Raw genomic sequence first — 21694 nt, 5'->3', positions numbered from 1 at the left:
TTCCCTCCAACTTCTAATAAGCTCTGAAACTGCAGGTGCTGTTGTTTTCTCTGTGCCCCCTTCTTTGTACGGGGAAATCTTTTTTTTTTTTGGCATCGTGCATTTGGTTGCACACCTTCCAAGTGTTGATGCTTTTCTTATGGAGGCCTAAATAAGGAATGAGCTTAGAAACTGGGAGCTGCTCCCTCCTGTTCTGATTCAACTCACTCCTGTTGGTTTGCTTACTCCACATTGCTCACAGATCCCTCTGGGTTTATGCTCCAGTATTCACACCATGGTGTGTTTGTACTGTAGTTGTGTGTACTCGCACCGGTGCGTACCGCATGTGGGCCTGTCCGCTGTCAGTCTGTGGGACTTTCGGTGCATGTTTGTGCGCACGTGCAGTTTATTTGAAGGCCTGAAAATCTTAGGGCCACAACATCAAACAGCACTCCGGATTTGTTTAGCAGACGCAGAGGTTCAGTTCAAGGCTCCTAATTTGCAGATGTGTGAGAAGAGGTATGGATTTTATTTTTCATACCGGAATAATGCTGACAGTCCTTTAAGCTGTGCTTATCTTGCATCCTTAGTTCAGAGTCTTTTATAAACCCGTGCTTACGGATAGAGCTTTTACCTGGGAAGAGAAAAAAGATAAGAGCATTCAAACAAAAATACACACACACACTCATATACGCACACACACACGTAAGCACACTGGAGGTCCTTACGGGTTGAAAATGTCTCGCTGCTTGGAGGAAACATCAGTTACATTCCTAACCAAGCCTGAAAAAGACCTGTGTAGAAGAACAAGCTGGGTCTAGATTGACCTGAGCAGTAAAGCTGGCCTTAGACAGCCTGTTTGAGTCCAGCTAGTCCCTGAACAATGAAAAGAGACATGCTACTGTGTTTCAGAGGAAAGTACCAATAGTCTGCAAACTTTCCAGTTCCAGACAGCCCAGCCACCCTTTCATCTTGTCTAGACTGTGACATCATAAAAAAAGATATACTACTAGCATTCCTCTAGAGAGCAAAACTGGACTCATGTTCCCTCAGGTCTGCTAAAGAACATAAAATGACATTCTAAATTCAAATGTCCGATAACTGCGATCACAAAGTCGGTCCTGACCCCGACCCAAGGGGAAAACACAGACTGTCATCAAAAACAAATACAAATTCATGCAGACGGCCTCAGCGGACCTGAAGATCTGTCATAAGCATTCTCGCAAGTATGCAGACAAATATGCATACATTACACACGCATGCATTATATCTAGTGTGTGACAGGGATAAACACTGATGCTGCCAGCTTATTCTTTAAGACATGCTGGATTAAGCTGGAGTGATGACTGGCAGGGATTTCATTGTTCTTGTTGCACTGAAATACTGAAGGATGCTACATGTAGGATTTTGTTTGATTAGAAATCGTTTCAGTCTGTTTTGAGAGTGAGTGGCAAACGGCATAAAGAACGTAAAGTGTGAGTATGTGTGTCAAAGGAACGAGCAATGACTACGGGAAATGAACAGAAGCTAGCTGTCAGTAGGCTGTTTGGGGCTTTGCAAGAGCTGGCATCAGTGGCTATAGCTCAGGAAGTGAGCAGCCGGCCCAAGTCACCTTCAGTCAAAGGCGTCCTGTTTGTGATTGGTCCGTAATGTGGCAATCTTGAGATTAGCAGCTTAAAAGTACAGTGTGGCAGAAATGGAAAATGATATTATTAAGTATGCTGTCTTTGGTGTGTAATCACCTTTAAAATTTAGAATCGTTGTGTTTTCGTCACCTTATAAATAGCTAAGTTAGCTTTGTTTCTACAGAAGCCCAGAGCGGACAAACCAAACACTGGGTCTAATTTGGGCCATTCTGGTTTTCGTGGTTTTGCGTTTTCGCGGCAGCCACCGTAGTTCACCTACATGCTTAGCACCGGGGAGAAGTCTCAGTTGGTTGCAATCTGCCACCTCACTGCGAGATGGCACCAAAGCTTACACACTGCACCTGTTTAAAGCATGCGTTCATACCAAAAACAGCCCTGTGTTAAAAATCAAACAAACAATGGGCTTATCAACTGCCTAAACACGGTGCACCAGTTATCAACGCAGCAATTGGCTGGCAAGTTCAACTTTTTTGGCTGACCACCGTGTATGTTTTTGTTGCCAAAGCACTTCTAGCATTGACACCCCCGGCGCTGCATTACTGAAGTGGCCTCATTTAAATGAACAATACAAGTTGGCAAACAGTTGCAGGCTCTCTCTCAGTCCAAACAGCAGCTCGACAAAGTCAAAACGCTGCTACGCAGGACGTAACACACCCCATATGAGCCTGATATTAAACCCAACACGAGTTGAAAGGTATTCAGAGAATTTCCCATGCAGAGGTTTGTGTTTACTCAGAAACATTTTAGTGATTTTTCATACTTGATGCCGTTTGGAGTTGTTATTATACTTTATTTTTTTTTTAAGTGCATCACAAGTACCTATAAGCACAGCAGAAAATGCTCTCTTGGGAGTTATTGCTCTAATACATCATTGGAATTAATTGTGCCAAAACATTCAGATGCAGTCAAGAAGGGACTGCAGTTGTAATAGGCAATAACTCCAGTGCTTTTTTTTCATTGGGTCCACTTTGGTGCCTGTCACGTTTGATTGCCCACAGAACTTCTGAAAAAAGTCCTCCCCCCCCCCCCCCCCCAAAATAGCTGAGTGCTTCCTCATCTTATGTGCTGGAACTCATGCCTTTACGAAAATCACCTTATCTCCTCAGAATCACATCACGGCTCCCACGTCGTCCTCCTATAGTCACTCTGATTTGCTTCCTGTCCTAACAGCAGCAAGTTACAAATACAACTTCTATACTGCTCCTTATTATTATTCTCACGTCCCCACTCTTGAAGTAATTCCACCGTCGTGCTCATTGTGAGTCACTCAGGATAAGAGACGCTGGCTAAACGCCCCAAATGCAAATGAAATTGTAAAAGAATCTCTGTAAAAGTCAAGCAAGTTTACAGTTACTGTGAGTGAAAGAGAAATGATGAAATGACGCTGGTAAAAACAGCTGACACAGCTCTGGGATGTACCGCAGACGATCATTATTACAATTAATTTGACAATGATATATTTTGTAAGATTGCGCCTCTGAGCTGTATTCACTAGGATCACGGTTTACAGCTTTTTGCACATGGTTCACACTCACCTGCTGTTTACACCTGTCACGATGCCTCGTTCTTTTTATGCATACTTTATTCAGAAGCATACATTGATTTATGGCCTTACATTAATATTAAAAGGATAGATGCCGTAGATGGATCTTACACAGAGCAACGTAGAATAAGGGCAGATATATATTTACCTGCTAATTCCTCCAGCTGCCTTCAGGCTCTGTTTTGATCTTTTATCGTCACATTTTGGGCTCTCGGGGTACTTTGACAAAGCATGCGTGATGTTTGTCTCATTCCTGGCGGTATTATGCTGAATAACGCTCACACCTGTAGCAGGCACCTCCTCCCTATCTCTATTTGTCGCTGCCACCTGCTTCCGTCTCACCAACAACCCACCACCACCTTTCTGGCCCCCCCATTGAGTTCAAACAGAGAGGCCTATTTTCACACACACTCCGAGCCTCTCTCAGGGGGGATAAATACATACGCTGCATTAATTCAGCCGTGTCTTTGCAGACTTCAGTCAAATATTTTTTTTTACTCTCTTAAGGGACTCAAGGACTTTCAGCAGAGGGTCCTTCTGTTTACTTTGTACTCCCGGGTGGGATATTTCCATTTGAATGAGTGCCTGTGGCCTTGGTTGTATCTCATCTACAGACAGTGTCTTCCAGAAGTTTCTCTATAAACACTGCATGTACCTGCATGGATTTACAGTATATGTCCATATTTAATGAAGTATTGTTTGCATGCCGTTTGGTGTGTGGTGTACGTGTGCACACACGCTTTTGCTTATGTAATAAAGATGTTAAAATTATGTATGCCTGAGGTTTTTTTTATGAGCATAGTGTGTAGTGCATAACTATCATCCCAGTTCAATGAGGTTGGTGCAAATCTTGAGTCACGTTAAGCTAAACTTTGGGCTCTCTGTATAAAAGCAGGCTCCCCCCCTCAACCTCGCCTGGAGCACTGATGGGATGAAAAATGGATAGAAGCCCCAAAGGAAGGAGGGGGGAGGTCCATCTGTGAGCTGCATTCAAGGACAACAGTGTTATCCACTTTGGAACAGTATGAAACAAGCCAGTGTTTTCAGTGGGGTTTGGAAATGCGCGCTTCTGGATGAACTGTGGATGCTACTGTTGTCTTGCCAAGTCAACTGTGATGTTGCAGATTAGATGCGAATCATTGACTCCTTATTTGTATCAGTGCGGCTCTTCTCTATCGGAGTGAGAGATAATGAACGGATGTGACTGATTGTTTCTGATCAGTGTTGTGGTGAATTACTGCAGCAACAGGGATTGTTTTAGCATGCAGCACTCGGGCGCTCGTAAAAAGCTGCTTTTAATGTGATTTTACGTTATATACAGCCCGGAGGTGTTGGGGTTTGGCTGTATCTATTCATCTTTGTTTTGTTCTTGTTTTCTCTTCTCCCTTCCCCCCCCACCCCCCACCCCACTTTCTAACTTCACTCTTTTTTTTTCCTCTTTTTGTGCACTTTCAACTTCCTGTCCTCTCTGATAGAACCGATTCAACCTGCAGATGTCGGCCCGTGTGCCCCCGTCGACCCTGGGCAGCCTGCTGCTGGCGGTCCTGCAGGGGAGAGAGGGGGACAGGGACAGAGGGAGCCGGGGGGGAAGCAGCTGGGGAGGAGCAGCTGTAATCTGCCCCGGGTGGGAGGAAGGGGGTGAAGGGTTGCTGTCTCACCTGCAGACACACAGCGGTTCTAACTGGCATTTGTGGGACATCATCAACCTGACCCTCGTCTCCGGGGGCGGGGACAGAAGAGGGGAGAGCAGGGAGGAGAACAAGGAAGAACAGAGGGAAGAGGAGGCTTTGAAGATCCTCTCTGCCCGTTTCCTGCGCTCCCCTTCTCCTATCTCCTCTGTACTCCTCCTGGGATCGGACCCTGAGTGTCTCTCCGCCGTCTTGCGGGCAGCTCAGCGGCTCGCTCTGTCACTACCAGCACTGCAGTGGATCATGGGATATCCCTTGTCTCCAGACTCGCTCCACACTCTAGGAGGTCCCCTTGGACTGTTGGCCTACGGGGAGGTGGGCCGCAAGCCGATCAGCTTCTACATCCGGGATGCTTTGCAGCTGATTGGCCGCGCGGTCACTGCGGCGACCATGGTGAGGCCGGACCTGGCACTGATTCAGAACATGGTGAATTGTTACGACAAACCAAACAGACATGAGCTGCCCTCTTCAGGACAATATCTGGCCAGGTAAATGCACACATGCACTGAATATACGCACATTAGATAAAAAAGGAGAAGAGAAGAAACACAATGTTCTTGTTTACCTCTAGCAGTGTCAATCTATGCAGATCGTAGATAGATACCGGGCCTGTGAAGAGACACGGCTACTGTTAGTGAGACCCCGCTCATCTGTATAATGCAGGATTCATGCCCGATGAGCCAGCAGTTGCTGTTAATGACAGCAGGCTAGGCTAGCTAACCTTTACTTCCTGGGAGGCGAACAAGCTTCCACTTGGAGCTCGCTTGTGTGATTTCTGTGAGATTTCTACCTCCACCCCACTATAATATTCATATTTACATAAAAAATTCAGAGACACCTCTCTCCAGGAGCGTCCCTGTTGCCCTGGATAATCCACAGACCTTATTGTCAACACTTTTAGTGTGGACTTTTTCTTTGATAAAGTGTAGTTTTTAAATGTCTTTGTGCAAGTTAGGTAAACCAACCTTTGAAGACGAATTCACACAGAACATTATTAATTTCATGGCACTTTGCTAAAGGCCAGGAGAAAGGTCAGTTCCAGAGCAGTACCCTGCAGGTGGTGGAGATAAAACTTCAGCAGAGTGGACTATAGAGAAACTTATTCCTCTTCCAAAAATTAAATATAACGCTTCAGGCGACATAGGATTAGTTGTGGTCTGGTCAGCAGTGGGCCACTATTACTCTCTGTAACCCCTGTAGCCAGTGGTTGGCTGGTCATTTAAAAATGCTCAGCCGAGGTTCCAAAAGTCCAAAACACATTAAGATCACCAAACGATATATGGAAGCCAATGAGTGCAATTAAATTTCTCAGGTCACTCCACTAAATGTCTGCCAGCTCGTTAGCTCTCTGACGGACACTTTGGCATTTCTGTGAGGAGTTGCTGGTTCCACTTGTGGCAACGTACGCTCCGGTTGCTGCCCTTGTCTGTCCTCTGCACCGCGGGGGTGGCTCCTTCTGAAAAGAGCTGTCATACTCTGGGTGGGGAGGAGGTCTTTATGGCATACAGATTCACAGACTGACACCAGGGAGTTTTGTCTGTTCCTCCTCGCCGTTGCTGCTGCTTCAATCCCTGCAGCTTTTTTAATGGGCTTCTGACAGTTTTCACGGGTTCTGTCAAGGTGCGGTCTGTGATAACGCACGCGCACACACACGCAGTAAAAAAGCTTATCGAAATACATAAATGTTTTCACTTAAAGCAGAAAAATCTAAATTCTCACATTTGTCCACAGCAAAATGAAAAAACACCTACTCACATACATTACAACCCCTTTTTATGTGGCATGGTACTGAGTGATGCACGGAAGCCCCATGCTATATAATCTCAATTCGAAGTTACGTATCTGTGCTCTGTCGGGTGACATGGATATTTTAAAACAGCATGTATCCAACTTCTGTGTTCATGTGGTACTGGTGAGACAAGGATTTGTGGTTTGAGTGGGGCCCACAGAAAAATATTGACACACACGGCGCCTGCCAGCTGAGAGTGATCATCAACACCACCCACATAATCACAAGATGGGTTCTCACAGTGTTCCCTCCTACTGCAGTTAAGTTAAGCACTGGGATGCCAGAACAATTTGGCATGGAGGGCCAGAGGCTACAACTAAAGGATTGGGTGTTGGGTTGCAAAGCAATATTTCTGGACATTCATTACCGGAGTTAAAACAAGTTGATTAGGTTTAATGTGATTAAATTGCTCATTTTTAGCCACACTAGCAGAGTGTTTTTATGTATCGCAGTGTATCGCAGTGTCAGTCGCTCTACCACTTTGGTTCAGAGTGAAATATTTCAACTTTTAGATGGATTGATTTAGATTTTTTTAAAAGACATTCATGGTGCCCATAGGATGATGCTTACTATTTAGTGATCCTTTAGTGCCAACGTGAGGTTGACATTTGCAGTTTTTAAATTAAACCTCTATCTAAACTACGGGCTGGATTGCCATGAAATGTCGTGTTCATGGACCACACTGGATGACTAATAATACGGTTGGTGAACCCTTAACCTTTCATCATGCGCCATTAAATTTAATTTGTCCAATACTTTGGTTTACGACCAAATACCTGCAAAATGAACGACCATTCCCATCAAGCCGCAATTGCACTTTATGTTTCGGACTGCAAACATGCTAAACTAAGATGGTAGCCATGGCAAATATTATGCTTAACAAATCTGCATGTTACCATTGTCATCATGAGCATATTAGAGTGCTGATGTTAGCAAAACAATACTGATCCTAAGGACAGCCTTAGTGGCTGTACAATAAAGAAAACAAAAAGTTATGCTTTGAAACTGACGCAAACTTCATCAGGACACCAGGGAAAGTCACAATCTATCTGTGGAGGGCCAATTAGGACTTCGTCTAGACTACCCGAATAGACTATTTATAATAGAGTCCTCGACAATATAGTGTCGGTGACCTTTGCTTCTGCCCTGTAAGAGACAGATAAAACAGGTCGTTCCATCGCACTTTTCATACCGGTCCAGTTAGACTCCATGCCCTCCAGTGTACTCCCTGATTCTTATCCCTCCACTGCAACAGCCATACATGCCATTGCTCCAGAGAGCCCTAACAAAGCTGAAGAAAGTAAGAGACTTCCACATGGAAAAGGCAATTAACAGCTCAATGCCCAAGGGACAGAGTGGGGAAGACAGGGGGGGAGAGAGCCTGTCTAGAGATATAAGAAAGAGAGGAAGGTGTGAGGGAGAACAAGAGCAAAACCTGAACAATGTTAGTGTTTCCGACTCAAAGCAGCGGACCAATGAGGAAAAAAAACAGGAAGAATTTGAAAAAGTTTTGATGTTGTTTTTCCAAATGTCCAGAATCAAAAAAAAATCCCAGGGTGCTTATTCCCAAAAATACATTGGAGAAGCATGAAGTAGTCAAAGACAAACAGATGAAAGACAGGGGAAGGAGGAAACGGCTAAAGGGAAATAGGAATAAAGTCAAAGCAAAGGAAGAAGTAACTTGTGTGAGATGGATGGAAGGGTGTGACGGTGGAGAAAAGGGAAGGGAGATACTGGATAGAAGGAGGGTTGTTGTTATCAAAGTGAGATCTGCCAGTCAGTGCCATCTCACTCGACACAGCTGCCACGCTGATTCCATCTCCCATGAAGAGATTAAAACTATTGAAACGAGCACGCTTCGTCTCCTCCCAGACAGACCGACAAAGACAGAGGGAGTAAACTAAAGTAAAGGAGATGTAGTGATTAGGAAGTGAGGCACATGCCTGGGACTCTCTTATAGAGTCATCATTTAACGGCCACTCTGCTGACATTTACTTTCAGTGTGTGTAAACCGGGGCCAGGTGTTAGTGAGGGGAAAACATCCCTCTCTGACACCACTTGGCTGACTTACCAATCCTGCCTTGACATGGATAGTCATTCTTTAAATGCAGCCTCTGGCCCGATGCAACACAACAGAAGCCATGACTAGAAGGTGGCGCTGCTTAAAAAGTGTGCCTTGCTTTTCACACCCCTGCTCTTATCTCTGTATTATCGCACACTCTTCTCTCTCTGGGCTCGAATCCAGAAATGTTGCAAACTGCGGGAAAGGGGACTTTACACATCTCTGCTGGCAGAAGAGAAGTGAAGCCTTTGGTTAAAAAAAAAAATAAAAAATTGTGGCCAGCCGCAGCCATTACATTATAGTATACGAGTCTGGAGTAGGTTGGCTTGATGAATCTGCTGTCAATGGGATATGATGATTCAGCCGTGCTATTACCATGAGTAATTTCAGCTCAAGGCAAGCCTAGCACTTCCTCTTTATGGTCAGAGAGACAGAGGGAGCTGCTGATGAGGAAACATAAGTTAACGTGGAACGGAATGGGAATGACTTTCAAATCAGAGGCATTTTTAATCAGCTCTTTAGAATTACTGTGCATGGAATGGGTTTGTAAATTGATATTGTGCCGTTGAAGTCAATCGCAATGTCAAGAAACAGGGTAATGAACAGAATATGTTGTTGCGTGTTGCATCGTTCTGTGTGTCGTAGACCGGCTTTAGTCCAGCCTTGGCTTGGAGGGGAGGTTAATGACCCTCATGATCAATTAAGGCTTTTTCATTTTCCTTCCTATATCCAGGATTTAATGGAGAAAGTTTCCCAGCTCATCAATTTGACATATAACTTGGAAGATGAGAGAGGGAGGAAAAGAAAAGAGAGAATAAGACAAAAGGGGAAAGCTATTTTTTGGCTCTGAGAAAAGGATACGGCTTTGCCAACCTTTTCCATTAACAGGGAGGGAAACTTGCCATTTCTATCCTTGACCCAGACATAATCAAGAGTCCTCGCACGGTTCAACACCCCAGCACCGGATGCAGTGATCCCTGCATACTTTAACATTTAAACGTACGATACGCAGTGACCTCCTGGCAATCCCCCGCCAATCAAGACACGATCAAACAGTACTTGAATGGTTTCCCATTGAGACATCACCTGACGATGTCCACATGATCAAATGCTAAGACGTGAGCTAACAATCCCTGCATGGTTCAAGAGGCCAGGGCAGATTTTATGTGCGAACGGGGATTGCTCTTCTTAATTTATTCCGCCATGAAGACCAATGTGGGGCTCCCGGGCGAGTGAGACGAATAGCAATGACTGTATGGACTGGCGGATAGGAGGAGACCTCACTGCACTGCATTAACTTTAATTATGACTCCCTGGGAGATGCAATTACCCATCTGGGACCAGACTTGCTAAAGCTCCACAACCAGACCATGACCGTCTGGACCATCGTTTGTAACTTTTTTCTTGCTTTTTCCCCAATTTTGTTTGTGCATTACTGCAGGCAATATTTCTGAACTGCATTAAACCAGCAGGGGTCTTTGTTATGTCTCATTTAAGCCCCTTTCCTACTCGACAGAAACTCCACTATCACCCACTAACATCTGGCTTTTGTCTTCAGTGCGAAAGGTTACAGTTGGCATTCATTCCCAGGACAAATATCTCTGCAGTGGTCACATGTATTTATCGGCTCCAGCTCAGATCGGGAGTGATGGAAACATGACAGCCGTGTGGACGCGCTCATTTTCGCCCCTTTTCCGGTGCGATGCTACGTGACATGCATTTGGACAATATTTATAACTCCTCCAAGCCACCAGACTCCAGTCAGACAAAGATGCTGATCATCTTAAAAAAACGCTTTTAATTCAAACTCGATATGAACAAATTAAAACCCCTCAAAATTGTTAGTCTTTCTACTTTTCCAACAATCACCAACTCTTATTTTAACTTATTTTAACCACAGTAATGTTTCACCGCTTTTGGCGCCTATTTTTAACAGATTTTCCCGTGCTTAAAAGCTTGCATATATGCACCCATTTTGGTGGAAAAAGAGTATTATTATTTTCTGTTTGTCTTTCTCTGTCCTTCAAGGTTTCTGTCCAACACTTCCTTCACCGGGGCCACAGGCCTGATCCAGGTGGATGCTGGCCTGTCTCGGGTCCTCTCCTCCCAGCTGTTCCACGTATGGAGCCTGAAGAGAGGCGCTCTTGGCCAGCCAGCCTGGGTGACTGTAGGCCAGTGGACCAGAGGCAGGCTGGAGCTAGAAGGGGGGATCCTGGGACTGGTGGGAGGGTTCCGGAGCAGCCAGGGACAAGGTCATGGAGCTGGGGTGAGGGGAGGGGACGGCCAGGGGGACAGTAAAGTTGGAGGACGCTGGAGGCCGGGAGAATCCGTTGAGGGACACCGGCTGAGGGTGGTGACACTGGTGGAGCACCCGTTTGTCTTCACACGAGAGGTGGATGCAGATGGATTGTGTCCAGCTGGTCAGCTCTGTCTGAACCCCAGAACCAACCGGTCCGACCTGATCCAGAGCCTCTTCAACCAGCTGCACAACCCAAACACTACATTTGCAGACTGGGAGGGGAATGGTGAGTTTTGTTTTGTCATTTGAGCTTCGAATACTATGTTGGTGGAGCACTCTAATACTTGTCAAAAACATTTTGACTTGTGGGAAGCATCTGTTCTGAAATATGAAAACTCCAAGCTTCTCTTATGTAAACTGTTAGATCTCTTGGCTTAGATCTCATTCCTGTATCACTGGCCATTTCTCTTCTGCTCCTCTTCAAGATTGAAGTGGATTTTAGAAGTAAAATCTATTAGGGATCATGGCTGGTCAGTCCAGTTCAAAAATATACCAGATGCAATGTCGAGGGCTCATCTCTCCAGCTCAACTACATCTCTGCTTCATGAATAAAGCGGCTGAAAGGCATTAAATCAATGACAGATCAAGACTACCGTGTCGAAGAAATACCAGGTACTATATGCAAGAAGACTATTGGCCACATATAAAGGCAGCTTACTGCAGTAAAATATAAAGCCTTCTAAATTTCCTTTGACTTTAATCAGCAGATGGCAAATTGAATACAGCTAATAGAAATTTGTATTGGTGCTTAGGCAGAACTAGCGCAGACCTTTGTTGCAAGTTTCAAGAGCAATACTTACATTCTGCAGAATATTGATTGACTGAGTTTGCAAAAAGAAGTTAGCTAGAAAAATCTAAATTGAATCAAGTGTAAAAATGTATACAATAGCCTATCCATCTTGCCAAGTTCAAGGCTTGTTACATTTTTTGAGCCCAGGTTTAGTGTGACTAAATATATTCATAGTCTAGGCTCGAGGGTAATTAAAAACACACAAGCACGCGTGTCCTGTGAGGATCCATGAACATTTTTCCATGATAGTCAACAGCTGCGGACCAATTCCCAGATGTTCAGCCCCTGCACTTCCACAGCATACATATAGATTCATTTCACATTATCATCCCTTCTTTTCTGTCAGACCTACCGGGGGACCTGAGGAAGTGCTGCTACGGGTACTGCGTCGACTTGTTGGAGAAACTGGCAGAGGACATGGGTTTCACCTTTGACCTTTATATCGTGGGAGATGGGAAGTACGGCGCATTTAGCGGGACGGGGCGCTGGACGGGGCTGGTCGGGGACCTGCTGAGTGGAACCGCCGACATGGCTGTGACCTCTTTCTCCATCAACTCTGCCAGGAGCAGAGTCATCGACTTCACCTCGCCCTTCTACTCCACCAGCCTCGGCATTCTGGTACCATTGCTTGAAGTCATCATTAGTTTTTGGGAGTTTTGAGTTTGTGTTTTAATGATTGAAGAAGGCATGGGGCATGTTCTGGTAAATATACTGCATTGTCAGTCAGTGGCAGCGTATTCAGTACTTTGATTTGTCAGTCTCTCTCTCTCTCTCTCTCTCTCTCTCTCTCTCTCTCTCTCTCTCTCTCTCTCTCTTCGACACTATTTCTGTATGATTTGACGATATGGTCTGCAACTACTTAATTTCACCGCTCAACCGGTCTTCTGGTGAGCAACACAGAGTCATTAGTTGTGAATAATTAGTTTGCTGAATTACGAAAGTTCAAAATGAAAGGCAGTCTAAGAGTGCATAATGAGCCTGAAAGGCGTTTTGAGAAGCTGTCTTAGCAGAGTCCTCAAACATGCTGCAGTTATTCTTTGATTTGTTAACATCTCCCTCTGTGGCTGACAAACTGCAGTGCATAATATGATCTGACAATACGGTTCCAATCTGAAAAAGTGATTTCTTTCCCTTACAAAATGATGGATAGCACAAAATAAAATCAATGTATGCATTTGTTGTAAAAACATTATGCCTAGGAGAACTTTACAGATGAGATCCTACAAACTGGAGGATGAATTATAATCTCAAGTAAAAGCAAAATCCAACACTTTTGCATCGAGAAAGACGTCTTGTTTTCCTTTCTTTTCGACCCACCAGGTTCGTAGCGTGGACACTGCAGCCCCCATCGGAGCCTTCATGTGGCCTCTCCACTGGTCCATGTGGGTGGGTATTTTTGTCACGCTGCATCTCACCGCGCTCTTCCTCACCCTGTACGAGTGGAACAGCCCCTTCGGTATGACACCCCATGGCAGGAACCGGCTGCGTGTGTTCTCCTACTCCTCCGCCCTTAATCTCTGCTACGCCATACTGTTTGGACGGACTGTCGCCACCAAGGTAAAGCAGCTCTCCCCTGTGTGATAAATGGGCATCATGCAGGGTGGGGCCTGAAATAGAAATTGCAGAGAAAGGGGGAGGGGATATGCATTATTAGGAGTAAACAACCAGTAAAGGGGAAGTCGAAAGAGGAAGTTAGAAGGGAAAAAGCATGGAGAAAGATAATAGAAATGACGAGAGAGGGGAAAAGATTGATAGGGGAGAGGTTAAGACGGTAGGCGGTGATGAAGTAGAGAGGTACAGGGAGGATAATGCACATACAGGGAGGGGAGAGGGTAAGTGGGCCGACAGAGATTGAAGGAGTTATGGAGAGGATGGTGGGGATGGATGAAGGTGGAAAAAGCTGGAGCGAGTAGAGGTTAACTCCCCCAAGTAGTCAGCCGACACAAAGTTGAAATCAAGAAAGAAGGCAGGCGGAAGAGGACCAGTGGGGGGGGGGGGGGGGGGTGAGAGTGCAAACTGGGAAATGGGCTTCAAAAAGAAGTTTGACAGAAAGATGGGGTTTAAAGGGTAAGTGGGCGAACAGAGAACAGGATCAGAATGAAGGTGACGTGGAGCCGGGCAGACCGAGGATGAGCAAGTGGGTGGGCAGAGTTGGAAGGACAGGCGGGTAGTGCGAGAGAGAAATGTGTGAGACAAGTGATCAGCAAATCTGCCCATTTAAAAAAATGTGTAGCAAGATGAAAACCAATGCATTGCCCTTCAAAGATAGAAAATATGAAAACACTTTCATTTTCATGTAATTTGTTTGGTATAAATACAGAAATAGATTAAATGTTCCCTTGCAGTAACAGCATTCTTCAGATTTGACTGATGGTGTCACACACACAGTCACACTGCCGCACACACCCAACCGCAAGTCGGAAAAAAAAAAGCGGTCCTATGCATTCTGTTTTTTATTAAAACAGCTTTATGCTAAGCCAGAATCCTCATTATAACTCCTGCTTGCTCTTCAAATTTGTATTCAGCACATTCTGATAAATATCAGAAAATTGAATTTGCTTGAATTATTGCAGTAACTGCTCTTAGTTAGTATGCACACCATCATAACATTTTGTTAATCACACTTTTGTCCCTAGAGGGAAGCAGTGCAAATGACTCGGGTGGAACAGAGGCCAAGTGATTAGAGAGGCCTTTCCATAATTGAAAGGTCACTGGTTTGATCCTCACAACTGGCAATGTGTCAATTAACAGGTTGTGTTGTTTAGCAGCCTTGTGACCGGTTAAAATGCCCTTGAGCAACACTCTGAACGGGTCACAGCCAAAAAGTCATGTTTATTTATAGGTATTGCTAAACTGCTAATCATGGCTGGCACATGCGACCAAAATTCTGTCATGCACGACCAAACATTTTTATTGGTCACAGGATTCATTTCAGAAGTGGGGGGGGGGGGAACTTGCGCTTTCACTGTGTAGTATTTGCCCTCTGTGTGGATGATGGTCCTTGATGTTAGCAGAGGGATATGTAGCCGCTGTCCTCCTCTGGATTGGATTTGGTTTAATACTTCAGCCAACGTTACCTGAAATACTGGTACATTTGCCAAAAGTTAGTCCACATCCTAAAGCGTTTTCTCTTGTGGTGTTAAGTTAATACATACTGTGTGAATAGTATGTAAGTGAAACTGTCAAGTTATGTTTTAATCATAATCATTGATCTTACATTTTTCTTTTCACATGGAGCTTATTTCAGCATGTCATACAGCACTTAGCCATCAAGTGTACAATTAAGAGCTTTCATTTAAAACGGGTCTGCTGGAAACATTAATCCGGAGACAGTGTCGTCAATCATTTCTTGAAGCTAACGTTAGCTTAATGAGCTAGCTAGCTGCTGCTGATTAAATCTGCCAGTGACAGGTGTCATGTCAGCTGGCAACAAATTGACAGTTAGAGGCCAGAAATGGCATGCCTGTTTTTATCTAGCCTGATCATTATATCCTTTACTAAGCACCAGTGCAAAAAAAAAAGAATTTACTTTGGTCATTTTTCAAACACACAACACTGCTAACAGTGTGCATGCCAGCCTCCCTTTCTCCCCTTTCAGTTTGGTAACTAATTATGCAAAGAGTTGAAAACATACCGAACCTTTTCGTAATAATGGGTTACAACCTGTTTGTATAATTAATGTCTCATTAATCCCAAGCTTTTACAACACCAGCAATTCATCTCTTTTCTTCAGTTAAGTGGGTTTTAATTGGTGGAATAAATAAATGATCACAGTGTGCAGGTGGAATCATTCCCCTAGGCAGGCAATTTCAGGGAAAGATATTTCTGATGTGCCTCAAAAACAGTCACGCTATGTTAGATTTTCTCCTCTGCATTAGCTTCTCTCCTGGTCTGTTTTGATTAACTTGATTACCCTTACTCGGGGTTACATTGTGATTTTTAAGGAGGATGAAAGTGAGAGAAAGCCTCGGGGGTGCTCTGCATTTATGTCAACACCTGAAAGCACCTTTCCTAACACACTTGTATTTTTAATCGTTTCAGCCCAGGTAGTTTTCTCAATGTTGTTTGTTGTCAAATCTGTTTCATTTTTGTCTTGACATGGTGACATTTTTCAGTTTTGAGTCCAGATATATTTAGAATTCACATTTCATCAAGAGCTGCTACTGTTTTCTCTTTTTGATCTGTGTAATTATTTTTAATAATACGACGAAAAGCAAAACAAACCCAAACAGAAAAATCTCCACTCTGCAGACACCTAAATGCTGGACCGGACGTTTTCTGATGAACCTCTGGGCCATCTTCTGCTTGCTGGTGCTGTCGAGCTACACCGCCAACCTAGCTGCTGTCATGGTCGGGGAGAAGACCTTCGAGCAGGTCTCGGGAATTCATGACGACAAGGTTAGACGACACACAAGGACACAAAACTTGCATCTGCATGCATGTCAGTCCCCCCCACACACACACAAAGACCCACAGCTACATGTACACACAAACTAATCTTACACAAGGACAAGTTAATGAGTATAGAGTGGAATTATTATTAGAGGATTATTCCATATCCTTAAATGCTGTAGGGCTACAGTGAATTTGATATCAACCCCGTAATGATGTCTATACCCTCCTCTCTCTCTCTCTCTCTCTCGCTCTCTCTCTCTCTCTCTCTCTCTCTCTCTCTCTCTTTATCACCACTATATCCACCCTCTCTTCTAACCATGTCTTCCTGTGTTATTTCCTCAGCTGCACCATCCATCACTGGGCTTCCGTTTTGGGACGGTGAGGGAGAGCAGCGCTGAGGATTACATGAAGAAGAGCTTCCCGGAGATGCACGACTACATGAGACGCTTCAATCAGCCCACCACCTCGGAAGGCGTACATATGTTGAAGTAAGACACAAACACACATACATGCACATGGTGTGCATTTGTAAAAAAAAAAAAAAAAAAAAAAAAAAAAAAAAAAGGGCTAACCCTAACCCAAAAACTCAATTTAAACCTCATTAAAATGCAACCCAGACTTAAACAATCCAGTCACGTTTACATCTCTTATCTGTGGTTGTCTGTATTCTGTGCACTTATTTTTCATGCTCACTGTGCATCACAATTCTCTCTACTGGCAACAAGAGCAAACGTGGCAGATTTAAAGCCATTAGAGGCGATTTTTATACAGAAGCTAGTGTGAAAATCCTGAAATAGAATTCTCTTGTGCTGTTTCTCCAATATCCTAGTTACTGCAGTTCACGATGTTACCTGGAGACATTCTGGAGTTCGTCCATATTATCTGAATCTCCAGTTGCACACCCTTCCATTAGTTTTGAATCTGATATTTTAATCAAAACTTCTACAAGCCCACAAATGAAAAGTCAAGGTACCATCTCCAAAAATGTGTCATCATCCTCAATTCAGATTTTGGATGCTCTGATTTGCAGCTCAGGGAGGCTGTTTTTAATGTTTGTACCCACTGACGTTTCTGTCAAACATCAATGCAATAACTCAGTGTAGCTCAATGTGATTTGTGTTTCAGGGTTGAATTTTCCTTTGATTTTTTTCCACCTGCGTTAATGTGTCAAACCCATCGGGGGATGTTTTCTTATTATAGTGAACACGTTGTTTGCGTTTTGCATCTGACAGAGATACCATCACAGACTCATCACTTTGAGTGCTGCATATCTTTACGCTCTGCATTAGTATAAGCTTCTCCTCATCCAGATTCACTACATTTTAGCACAAGGTTTAAGTGAGGTGAAAGCCTATGAAATACATAAAAAAAGCCTCCCACATTTGAGGGAATTATGTTTTTGTTCATTAAAAGTGTTGAATGGGGGCAAGGGACAAATTAAGGAAATGAGAGCTGAGGATGAATGGATGATTCGGGTGTCCAATGGGGGCCGTGAGAATATGAAAGCAGGAAGGCAAGGCAGGTACATGTATACAACACAATTAATTCACAAAAGCACTTTAAAGTACTTTACAAAATACATTAAAATATGAATAAAAAACACAAATTGAAGGGACTGGAACAGTTTTTAAAGAAATTTTAAAAAATCTGAAATTATTACCAACTAGTTCAGAATGTCAAAGAGCAGTTAAGTTTCAACGGTAGTGGAGAAAAGAAATGTTTGAATCTGGTTTTAAAGGGGAGTTCAAGTTAGGGCAAGTCTTATATCTTCTGGAAGTTTTCTCCAACACTTTGGAGGACTAAATAATTAGATAAATAGTTCTGACTCTGTGAATGAATAGCAGACTGCTTCCAGATGATCTGAGAGACTAAGAAGCTCATGTTTAGGAACACAGGGCAGAGAGATTTGGGATGGGGTTAACCAGTTCTTTTAGTATGTCATATACGTACATGCACACAAGTATTCATACCTGTTTAAAGACCATTACAACAGTCCGATAATGAGGAAATAAAAGAATGATTCATAGTTTGAGTGTTCTATCCGTGGTTCTATCGTAGCAATATTCCTCAGATGGTAGTAGCAGGACTGGATGACCTTGTTAGTGTGTTTCTCAAAAGTGATTGTCAAAGAGCACTCCCAGGTTCCTGACATTTTGTTAATTAAACACCAAGAGAGGACTAGATATTTGGATGCAGATTGTCAGGACCAATGATGGAGAGTTTAATTAAAGAAAATGTATCTGCTAGATGTGACTGGAGAGGTTTATAGTCTCTGTAGGCTCTGGAGGAGATACAGCTGTGTCATCAGCGTAGCAGTGGAATCAAATGTTATGTCTATGTACAATGTGGCCAAGTTGCTGCATTCTGATGGATTGAGGTCAGATTTATTAATGAGTGGCTGCACACAGGCACTCTTCAAATATTCTGGGATGCAGCCAAAGGATAAAGAACTGAATTATTGAGAGCAACCAAGGGGCAGTAACATCTATTTACTTCACACAGAAATTTAGGAGGCATTACACTTACGGGGCTTGGGAAGCATTTAAGGTGTGCCACGGTGATGATGAGTTGATTTAAAGTTGGTGCAGGTAGAATAAATAAAAGAATCAGGAGCCACACTTTGTTATATTGTAAGATACAAATTTAAGTCATTCCTCACTAGATGACTTTAACTGATAAAACGTGCAGGATTAAAAAGAGTGCCGACGGTGTTAAAACGCGCTCCCCGGCTATGGTTATTAGTATGAATTAAAACAGAGAAATAGTTGGCCATACATTCCGAACCTGTTCGTTAAATCAAATCATCAGCTCTTTTGTTTGTTGACAATGTACCTGAAGCGGCATCTTCCTCCACCTCCATTTCCACCCTTCTACATTCTCCTTTATGAGTCTGAATGTCATTAATCATCCAGGGTTTCAATCCTATTCTACGTTTAATTCTTGTCTTAAAAGGTGCCAAAGATTTTCAAGAGAATGTACAAAGGAGGTTCAAGTCATTCATCAGCTTCTCTGTCTGAGGAATTGGGTATATTATTTCTGGCTTGAAAATGTAGTTAGTTTCCTCGTTTAAAGTGCTTGTTATTTGAGTCTTTTTTACCATTTTGCCAACTTAATTTTAAAAGCAAGTACCTCAAAACTACAGACATTGATCAGCTTAAAGGCATAGTTGGGATTATTTGAAGTGGGGTTGTATATTTTGGTGTACTACCTACCGTGGATGGCAGCCAGACGCCCCCAGTTTGGAAAAATAGACAGGAGCACCAACATGGAAGCAAAGCAATGTACTGCTGTGGATGGGAGCAGCAGCTAAACGTATTTAGCAACCTAAAAGAAAGTCTAACCTAAAAAAATCGATATCAATATAGGGATAATGTCAAATCTTTATCTGTAAAGTAAAAAAAAAACTAGTTAGTGATTCAGTTAGTTAAAAACTACAATATTTTCCTCTAATATGTGTTGTAGTAGAAGTATAAAGTATCATGAAATGGATAATACTCAAGTTAAGTACTTCAGTACCTCAGATATGTACTTGGGTGCAGCACTTGATTAAATGTAATAAGTTACATTCCGCCACTGGAATTCTACTAGAAGGACAAAAATGTGTTCATCCGGGCTCACAAAAGTACCGCACACGGCAAACACACTCACAGCTATAACAGCGTACGTTTCTCAGACACAGTGCCTACTGAATAGAGCACCAGCAGAGATGCTGAGATAGTGCATGTGCTGACTTTGTGATACAAGGGGGAAGATACAAAGTGCTTGTTCAGAGAAAGAGGATGAGAATAGGGAAGATGAAGGTTGCGTTTGTTGGCATGTGAGGTGAAGCAGAAGTGGAAGTTGCAGCAGTGCAGGGAGCCAGAGTGAGGCAGTAAAATACTATGTTGGCAGAACTACTGACCCCAATACTGTCCTCAAATCTTATGGTGAGAAGCCTTCTCCTGGAGAGACAGAACGCCTCGGGTAACACATGGCAGCTGCCAATGAACACAAATGTATAGGCTCAGGGGAAGTAATGCAGGCACAAACCTACACACAGGTTTATAACTTACAGTCGTACTGACACACCGTCATGCCTATACACGTGCACGCTCACACACACACACTCCAGTTTTATCCTTTGGCCCAGCATCGGATAACTTCCAACTCTCTTTAGTCCCAAAAGAGTCCCAAAAGAAGTCTATCCTCTCTCTTCTCCCTGTGCCTTGTATTTGACAGGCCTAGACAGAGAAAAAGAGATGTTTGTGCTTCCCCGGCACAGCAAAGACTTTGTAAAGTTAACCTTTTGTAGAGCAGTAAACATCCTGAATAACAAGAAGTTTCAGGTAATTTGATCAGTCTGCTCTATTTTTTTCCAATAGACTGTCTGTGTGTGTGAGCATGCTTTTTCCAATACAAGCATTTATGCTTGTTTATCCATCTGCCTATTTTTGTGTGCTCACAAATATGTTTGTGCAATTTGTGCATACATCGGAATGTGTGTGTCAGGAAAAGTGTACCTTTTCTTCTTTATGAATGTGTTTGTGTGTAGGTTTATTATTCAAATCCAGTGTTGTGCTGTGAAACTTATCTCTCGTCAGCGGCAGAGGCTGCTCACAGACGAACACTCTATAATTAGGGGTCAATTAGGGTCAATTAAATCGATATTGCCGGAGGAGAAGAGTCTTCGACAGTGTGTATAATGCCTTATCAGTCGGCCACAGAGGCTGTTGTTTGTAATGATGTATGTGTTTACACAGCGTATTAGAATGCAGTTAATCTCATCCTCCTGTATAAATGACAAAACAGGATGACAGACCCAAATACAGGGTTCGTGCATGGGTCTGGGGAATTTGAGGATGTTTGGAAAGTTAATCTGATTAAAAGGTCTTCAAAAGTAAAATTTTAGTTATCTTCAATTAATGCTTTGCTCTCACTCCTGTGTACTGTGTTTGTGTGTTGGTGGTGAAGGACAGATCCTCCTGCCCTGGATGCGTTCATCATGGACAAAGCCCTGTTGGACTTTGAGGTCTCTATCGACGCAGAGTGCAAACTGCTCACTGTGGGGAAGCCTTTCGCCATTGAAGGTGCGCACGCTGGCTAACACACACAAAGACACACGTGTTGATATTACTTGTGAGGATTTGCTGTCATTCCCTTACCAAATCTTACCAAAAACTTTTCCTAATCTTACGACATTTTGTATTCTTGTTTTCATACACTGTCCAGCCTGTGTCTTTATTTCCTCTTATTGTTGGTATGCTGATTCAGCATTCAACATACACCAGTATTAAAAAAACCTATCCTCCGAGAAGTTAAAATATATGAAATAGAACAATACAGTGGTATATACTTTAATTAAGATTCACTATAACGTTAAAAGATACAACGGTCTTTTGTTTTCACACTTTTATAAAGTTCAAAATCTGCCCACAGACTAATGCCTTGTTTACACAAAACACGTTTGACATTTTTTGCGTGAGTAGATTACATGCAAAGTCAATGCACAGACGCGAATAGATGC

The 21694-nt window shown here is 43.3% G+C and overlaps 1 protein-coding gene across 1 annotated transcript in view; it reads left to right on the top strand.

The window, feature by feature from the left end:
• LOC142968507 (glutamate receptor ionotropic, NMDA 3B-like) overlaps positions 1–21694 on the top strand; it is a 64081-nt gene that overhangs the window by 28786 nt on the left and 13601 nt on the right. The window contains exons 2-8 of the mRNA XM_076108395.1: positions 4644–5344; positions 10736–11232; positions 12143–12414; positions 13117–13353; positions 16048–16194; positions 16534–16679; positions 21142–21257. Of these exons, the coding sequence (XP_075964510.1) occupies positions 4644–5344; positions 10736–11232; positions 12143–12414; positions 13117–13353; positions 16048–16194; positions 16534–16679; positions 21142–21257 (2116 nt within the window). The remainder of the gene's footprint in view (positions 1–4643; positions 5345–10735; positions 11233–12142; positions 12415–13116; positions 13354–16047; positions 16195–16533; positions 16680–21141; positions 21258–21694) is intronic.

Source organism: Anarhichas minor, unplaced genomic scaffold (assembly GCF_050575085.1).
Source record: "Anarhichas minor isolate MPS153535 unplaced genomic scaffold, ASM5057508v1 ptg000040l, whole genome shotgun sequence".
NCBI lineage: Eukaryota > Metazoa > Chordata > Actinopteri > Perciformes > Anarhichadidae > Anarhichas > Anarhichas minor.
The sequence above is the reverse complement of the archived record's forward strand: the minus strand, read 5'-3'. Positions and strand labels throughout refer to the sequence as shown.